General features: G+C 40.3%; 1 protein-coding gene across 6 annotated transcripts in view; it reads left to right on the forward strand.

Annotated features, from left to right (window-relative positions):
• Window positions 1–8,556, forward strand: part of CYP20A1 (cytochrome P450 family 20 subfamily A member 1) — a 52,887-nt gene that overhangs the window by 5,953 nt on the left and 38,378 nt on the right. For 3 of the 6 annotated variants that reach the window (XM_037741451.1, XM_037741452.1, XM_017536834.2), the window contains exons 2-4: window positions 799–848; window positions 1,681–1,847; window positions 4,961–5,103. In XM_037741451.1, coding sequence (XP_037597379.1) covers window positions 799–848; window positions 1,681–1,847; window positions 4,961–5,103 — 360 coding nt within the window. Of the gene's footprint in view, window positions 1–798; window positions 849–1,680; window positions 1,848–4,909; window positions 5,104–8,556 lie in introns of those variants that run through there. The other 3 variants (XM_037741455.1, XM_037741453.1, XM_037741454.1) reach the window with 3 other exon arrangements.

Consider the following 8,556-nt stretch of genomic DNA (forward strand, 5'->3'; position numbering starts at 1 on the left):
TTTTTTTTAACTTTTAAGTTCAGGGATGCAAATCTAGGTTTGTTACATAGGTAAACTTGTATCATGGGGGTTTATTGTACAGATAATTTCATCACCCAGATAATTATTAAGCCTAGTACCCATTAGTTGTTTTTTGTAACCCTTTCACCCTCCGAAAGTCCCCAGTGTGTATTATTCCACTCTATGTGTTCATGTATTCTCATTGTTTAGCTCCCACTTATAAGTGAGAACATGTAGTATTTGGTTTTCTGTACGTGTGTTAGTTTGCTAAGGATAATGGCCTCCAGCTCCATCCATATCCCTGCAAAGGACATAGAAATTATTCTTTTCCATGCAAAGAACCCCGTATTTTTGTATTTTAATATAGAAATGATTTCTTAAATTCAACTTAATTGGAAAGCCATTATTTAGGCCGGGCACAGTGGCTCATGCCTCTAATCCCAGCACTTCAAGAGGCTGAGGCTAGTGGATCACGAGGTCAAGAGATGGAGACCATCCTGGCCAACATGGTGAAACCCCATCTCAACTAAAATATAAAAATTAGCTGGGTGTGGTGGCACACGCCTGTAGTCCCAGCTTATTTGGGAGGCTGAGGCAGGGGAATCACTTGAACCCAGGAGTAGAGGTTGCAGTGAGCTGAGATCATACCACTATATTCCATCCTGGCAACAGAGCAAGACTACATCTCAAAAAAAAAAAAAGCTATTATTTAAGATCCTGCAGATGTCTTGGTGAAACACATTTGACTTATGGGATATATAATAATTCATTATTATAAACTGTTTTTTTCCCTGTAAGGCTTCCAGACAAGCTGCAGGAATTCCAGGGATTACTCCAACTGAAGAAAAGTGAGTAATTATTTTCTTAGAATCAAGTAGAGTCAATTCTTCATTATTGATATCAAGACTAAACCATGTTTTTAGCTAATCTCAGTAGCTCTTGCCAGCTACTGATGAGGTTGAGGTGGAGGATCACTTGAGGCCAGGAGTTTAATGCTGCAGTGAGCTATGATTATGCCACTGTACTCCAGCCTAGACAACAGAGCCAGACCCTGTTTCTAAAATTAAATAAATAAATAAATAGAAAACTAAGGTTTTTTTGTGGTAGGACTGGGCAGACAGATGGAATAGAATAGGTAGTTCAGAAGACAAACCAAATATATATGATAAACCATATTTTTAGTTTACTCGTCTTATCCAATTCCTTTGATTGCCCTAAATTTACCTTGGCACTTAACCTAAACTTTGTTAAGAACAGAAAAGAGGGTTGTGTAAATCAAAATATTTCATTGTTTTCACTTCCCCTTGCCAGAGAAAGAAGATTGCCATAGCTGATCTGATGATTTTCATCAGCTGATGATGTCCATTGTTATCTCAGAGTTAGGTGCTGGGTAGTTAAGTTGGATAGCTTTCTGGTATCTAAGTCAGATGTTCCTGTGGAGCTTTTTTATTTGGTATAAAGCGTTAAGAATTCTTAAAATAGCAGACAAATCCATATTCAAATATAACTATAGAAACATAGTAAGAAAGCAAATATAATTGAGTTTTGGATTTTGCAGTAATTTGAATTTCATGAACCTTTGTTCTCATTTATTGACACAGTTAATTCAGAGTCAGCTATTGTTTTTCTGATTTTTCCAAGCTAAACTAATTATTTTATCAAATATTGCTCTTTTGTCAGAGATGGCAATCTTCCAGATATTGTGAATAGTGGAAGTTTGCACGAGTTCCTGGTTAATTTGCATGAGAGATACGGGCCTGTGGTCTCCTTCTGGTTTGGCGGGCGCCTTGTGGTTAGTTTGGGCACTGTTGATGTACTGAAGCAACATATCAACCCCAGTAAGACATGTAAGTTTACTTTTCTTTCTAATTACCTGATCCTTACCTTTTAAGAATGCATATTTAGGCCAGGCATGGTGGCTCATGCCTGTAATCCCAGCACTTTGGCAGGCTGAGGCAGGTGGATCACTTGAGGCCAAGAGTTTGAGACCAGGCTGACCAGTATGGCAAAACCCCATCTCTACTAAAAATATAAAAACTAGCCGGGCGTGGTGGCACATGCCTGTAATCCCAGCTACTCAGAAGGCTGAGGCATGAGAATCTCTTGAACCCGGGAGGCAGAGGCTTCAGTGAGCCAAGATTGTGCCATTGTACTCCAGCCTAGGCAACAGAGCAAGACTTTTCTCAAAAAAGAAAGTTAAATTAAATTTAAAAGAATAAATGTTTATAAATGTATATAAACCTTGTTCTTGGATAGCAATAGTCAACATTTATTGATTGCTTTGTACTATGTGCTAGGCACTGTGCTGCAGTTTTATTACCTCATTTAAGATAGTATTTTAAATAATTGTGTTTTTCCTTAATATATAAGTGTTTATGATAAAATCTCAGCGTAAATTCCAACAGGATTTTTTTGGGAGCCTGAAAAGATGGTTCCAAGGTATATCTGGAAGAGTAAATGTACATGATCACCCAGGAAATAATCTTAGAAAGAATATTAAATCTCTACTAAAAATACGAAAATTAGCAGAGCATGGTGGTGCACGCCTATAGTCTTAGCTACTCGGGAGGCTAAGGCAGAATAATAGCTTGAACCCAGGAGGTGGAGGTGGCAGTGAGCTGAGATCACACCACTGCACTCCAGCCTAGGCAACAGAGTGAGGAGATTCTTTTTTTTTTTTTTTTTTTTTTTTTTTTTTTTTTTTTTTTTTTGAGACGGAGTTTCGCTCTTGTTACCCAGGCTGGAGTGCAATGGCGCGATCTCGGCTCACCGCAATCTTTTTTTTTTTTTTTTTTTTTGAGACGGAGTTTCGCTCTTGTTACCCAGGCTGGAGTGCAATGGCGCGATCTCGGCTCACCGCAACCTCCGCCTCCTGGGTTCAGGCAATTCTCCTGCCTCAGCCTCCCGAGTAGCTGGGATTACAGGCACGCACCACCATGCCCAGCTAATTTTTTGTATTTTTAGTAGAGACGGGGTTTCACCATGTTGACCAGGATGGTCTCGATCTCTTGACCTTGTGATCCACCCGCCTCGGCCTCCCAAAGTGCTGGGATTACAGGCTTGAGCCACCGCGCCCGGCCGGGGAGATTCTATCTCAAAAAAAAAAAAAAGAATATTAATGAGGGAAATACTTGTATTATCAGTTATTATAGTGTATTATAAAGCTAGATTAATTTAAAGAATCTCATAGTAGCCAGGCACAGTGGCTCACACCTGTAATCCCAACACTTTGGGAGGCCTAGATGGGAGGATCACTTGAGCCCAGGAGTTCAACATCAGTCTGGGCAACATAGTGAGAGCTCATCTCTGCAAAAAAATACAAAAATTAGCCAGATGTGATGCATGTGTCTGTAATCACACCTGTAATCACAGCTACTTGGGAGGCTGAGGCAAGAGAATCTCTTGAACCCAGGAGGCAGAGGTTGCAGTGAGCTAAGATCGAGCCACTGTACTCCAGCCTGGGTGACAGAGAGAGATTCCATCTCAAAAAAAAAACAGCTCATACTGTGGTAGGGCTAGACAAACAGATGTGATCGAGTAGATAGTTCAGAAGACAAACCAAGTGTATGTGATAAAGATAGCATTTTATGACAAAAGAGAAAAGTAATAAATGGTTTTGGGAATATTGGTTAGATTTGGAAAAAATAAATCTCAATCCCTGCCTTATTTGTTATTTGTTTCTCCCTCTTTTGCCCAGGCTAGAGTGCAGTGGTACTATCATAGCTCACTGTATAACCTACAACTCCTGGGCTCAAGTGATCCTCCCACCTCAGCCTTTGAGTAGGTGGGACTATAGGCATGCACCCCCATACCTGGCTAATTTTTTTTTTCCTCTTTAGTGGAGATGAGGTCTCACCATGTTGCCCAGAGTGGCCTCCAACTCCTAGACTCAAGCAATTCTCCTACTTTTGCCCCGCAAAATACTGGGATTACAGGTGTGAGCCATTGCACCTGGCGTCTGCCTTATTCCTTATATCTAAATAAATTCTAGATGATTAAAATATCAGGTCATAAAGGTAATACAAGAAAACTTGGTTAAATATTAAATTTTTTCTCTTTGGTTGGGGAGAATGTAGATAAACCTTTTCTTAACAATGGTATAAGATCTAGGAGCTATAAAATACAAGTTAGATAAACCTATCTACATAAAAATGAAAAATTTTATTACAATAACAAACACCTTGAATGGATGCAGTAGCACATACCTGTAGTCTCAGCTACTCAGGAAGCTGAGGTGGAAGGATCACTTAACTCAAGAGTTGAAGACTAGTCTGGGAGAAACATAGAAACTCTGTCTGTGATTTAAAAAACAAAGTCAAAATCACCTTGAGAAAGGAAGAAAGAGATGAGAAAATGTTGACCGCACATTGTTACACCTGATGTATAGTAATCGATTACCATATTTTTGTTAAATAAAAAGGTACCATGACAAAGTTTAAAAGAGAAATGGAAAAGCAATTTACCATCAATATGTTAAATATATATAGTACATAAAAACTAATAAGAAAAAATAGGCCAGGTGTGGTGGCTCACGCCTGTAATCCTAGTACTTTGGGAGGCTGAGGTGGGTGGATCACCTGAGGTCAGGAGTTCGAGACCAGCCTGGCCAACATAATAAAACCCCCTCTCTACTAAAAATACAAAAATTAGCTGAGCAGGGTGGCAGGTGCCTATAATCCCAGCTACTTGGGAGGCTGAGTCAGGAGAATCACTTGAATGCAGGAGGCAGAGTTTGCAATGAGCCCAGATCACAACACTACACTCTAGCCTGGGTGAGAAGAGCAAAACTCTGTTTCAAAAAAAAATTTTTTAAATATGAAAAATTAAAACAGTTAAGGGAATTATGAAAAACAATTGCCATGCTTTCAACTATGATCCTTTACCTCCCTAATCACTTGTTCTGTTACAGGAAATCTTTTTGAGTGATTATTTTGATACAGAAATATTTAATTTGTTTCAGTGGACCCTTTTGAAACCATACTGAAGTCATTATTAAGGTATCAATCTGGTGGTGGCAGCGTGAGTGAAAATCATATGAGGAAAAATTTGTATGAAAATGGTGTGACTAATTCTCTGAAGAGTAACTTTGCTCTCCTCCTAAAGGTAAGGTAATAAGTAGTTTGGTATAGTGTTCTACAACATAAATAATAGTGTATATATATATATATATATTTTTTTTTTTTTTTTAGTATTGGTGTGTCCTGTTTTTGCTACTCTTTTCTTTCCTGTCTCTCTAAGCTAATTTTATTCTCCTGAAATTAAAAACAACAATAACAAAACACACATACCCAAAAAAGAAAAGGAAACAAAAATCTTGACATCTAGACTCACTGTATAAGTTGAAATGATGAGAGTAGAGAGTACCTTAAGGAAGTTTTCTTTATATATATATATATATGTATGTGTGTATATATATATATGTGTGAGTGTGTTTGTGTGTGTGTGTATTTATTTTATTTTTTTCTGAGACAGAGTCTTGCTCTGTTGCCCAGGCTGGAGTACAGTGGTGTGATCTCGGCTCACTGCAACCTCCACCTCCCAGGTTCAAGCAATTCTTGTGCCTCAGCCTCCCTAGTAGCTGGGGTTATAGGCGCACACCGCTATGCCTGGCTAATATTTGTATTTTAGTAGAGACGGGGGTTTCGCCATGTTGGCCAAGGTGTTCTCGAACTTCTAACCTCAAGTGATCCACCCACCTTAGCCCCCCAAAGTACTAGAATTACAGGTGTGAGCCACTCTGTCCGGCCATCTGTATATATATTTTTTGAGATAGGATCTCACTTTGTCACGCAGGCTAGAGGGCAGTGCATGGATTATGGCTCACTACAGTCAGTCTGGACTCTTAAGCTAGCATTTCCCAAAACATATTCTGAGCCTGTCTGAAAAAGTTCCTCTTATAAAAATGCATATTATTGGCCAGGTGTGGTGACTCACACCTGTAATCCCAGCACTATGGGAGGCCAAGGCGGGTGGATTGCCTAAGCTCAGGAATTTGCAACCAGCCTGGGCAACACAGTGAAACCCATCTCTACTAAAATACAAAAAATTAGCCATGTGTGGCGGTGTGCACCTGTAGTCCCAGCTACTCAGGAGGCAGAGACAGGAGTATCACTTGAACCCAGGAGGCAGAGGTTGCAGTAAGCCAAGATTGCGCCACTGCACTCCAGCCTGGGTGACAGAGCAAAACTGTCTAAAAAGAAAGAAAAAAAATACAGATTATTGGGCCTCTACTTTGACATACTAAATCACTTGGAGAGGGACCTGACTTTTTTTTTTTTTGAGACTGTGTCTAACTCTTGTTGCCCAGGCTGGAGTGCAGTATCACGATCTTGCCTCACTGCAACCTTTGCCTCCCAGGTTCAAGCGATTCTCCTGCCTCAGCCTCCCGAGTAGCTGGGATTACAGGCACGCGCTACTATGCCTGGCTAATTTTTCTATTTTAGTAGAGACAGGGTTTCACCAAGGTGGCCAGGCTAGTCTCGAACTCCTGACCTCAGGTGATCCACCTGCCTCGGCCTCCCAAGTTGCTCGGAGTATAGGCGTGAACCACTGTGCCTGGTCAAGACCTGACATTTTTAAGAGATTCTACAGATGATTGCAAATTTTTTGAACAACAATACTAATCCATATCATTTCCTTTTTTGTCCCTAAAGATTCTTAGCTGAGCCCTGTGTCCTCCTGACAGTTCTCTGAATCCCCATGGCATTATTCCAGACCTTCAGCCTCACTGTAATATTGCTAGTCATACCCAACCCCTTTGCTTGCTACAGATGTCCTTTCCTCCTGCTTTGCTGAGATTATAGAGTCCCTTCCATGTGAACTCCATCACTCTCCTATTCCCCCACTAACAAACTCTATCCATCCCAGTCCTTTGTTTTTTCTCCTGATTTTAAATCTTAAAGAATCCTTCCTTCTGGGCAAATCTAATTCATTTATTTAAAATTAGTGTAATTTATGAAAGTAATAAATATGGTTGCTGTAGAAAATAGCAAGATCTAACAGTTTAAGGAAATCACCCCTGATTTTACTATAGAAATATATATTGTTATTATACAGTATGTACAGTTTTATATACTTTTTTTTACTTTAAAACATATGGATGGCCAGGCGCAATGGCTCATGCCTGTATTTCCAGCACTTTGGGAGGCCGAGATAGGCAGATCAAGAGGTCAAAAGATCAAGACCATCCCAGCCAACATGGTGAAACCCCATCTCTACTAAAATAGAAAAATTAGCCAGGCATTGTGGTGCATGCCTATAATCCCAGCTACTCAGGAGGCTGAGGCAGGAGAGGCCTCACTTGTTTTCTTTTAATTCTTCAGATGTACCCTGTTCCCTCCTGTCTCAGGGCCTTTCTATGCTATTTCTGTTTCCTGGAATGCACCTCTAGTCATCCACACACCTAGCTAATGTGTGCTCATTTTTCAGCTCCTAGTTTAAACATCACTTCCCCAGGGAAGCTATCGCTGATCATCCCACATTGCTAGATAGGTCCCTCTTTTATTTATTTAATTTTTATTTTTTAAGACAGAGTGTTGCTGTGTTGCCTAGGCTGGAGTGCAGTGACTTGATCATAGCTCAATGTAGCCTCAAATTCCTGGGCTCATGGGATCCTCCCACGTCAGCCTCCTAAGTAGCTGGGACTACAGGGATGTGCCACTGTATCTAGCTAGTTGTTTTTTAAAATTTTTTGTAAAGGTGTGTGTCTCATTAAGTTTCCTAGGCTGGTCTTGAACTCATGGCCTCAAGTGTTCCTCCCACCTTAGTTTCCCAAAGTTCTGGGATTGCAAGCATGAGCCACTGCACTCACCCAGGTTCCCCTTTTAGATGCTATCATAACACCCTGTGCCTTTTCTTTACAACACTTTTCCCACTTTGTAATTCAATTTATTTATTTATTTACTTATTTATTTGAGATGGAGTATTGCTCTGTTGCCCAGGCTGGAGTGCAGTGGTGCAGTCTTGGCTCACTGCAACCTCCACTTCCTGGATTCAAGTGATTCTCCTTCCTCAACCTCCCAAGTAGCTGGGATTACAGGTGCACACCACCACTCCCAGCTAATGTTTGTATTTTTAGTAGAGACAGGGTTTCACCATGTTAGCCGGTTTCACCATGTCACCCACCTCAGCCCCCAAAGTGCTGGGATTACAAGTGTGAGCCACTGGGCCCGGTCGTAACTCTATTTGTAATCCCTTAAGTGTCTGTCTCCCTCACTTAAGTGTGTGCTCCATGAAGGTAGGGACTAGTCTATTTTGATTACTGCTGTGTACTTGGCTGTTGTTATAGAGCAGGCCCCCAGTCAATATTTATTAAATCAGTGAATGAATACTTATAAGTTAAAGTTCCTGAATTCTTTGACCCCTCTCTTACTTCCATAGTTCTATTCTTTCTTTTTTCTCCCCGAAACATTTTTGCCAGCCCTGCCTGGCTAACTTCTACTCCAGTCTCCAATTTAGTTAAGTATGCTTTCCTCTATGTACCATTTCTAAACTGCTGTTAACAACTGGATATATTTACATAAAATTAAGAGAATTTTTTTTCTTTTCTTCTTTTTT

This window comes from Cebus imitator, unplaced genomic scaffold, assembly GCF_001604975.1.
Source record: "Cebus imitator isolate Cc_AM_T3 unplaced genomic scaffold, Cebus_imitator-1.0 Scaffold101, whole genome shotgun sequence".
NCBI lineage: Eukaryota > Metazoa > Chordata > Mammalia > Primates > Cebidae > Cebus > Cebus imitator.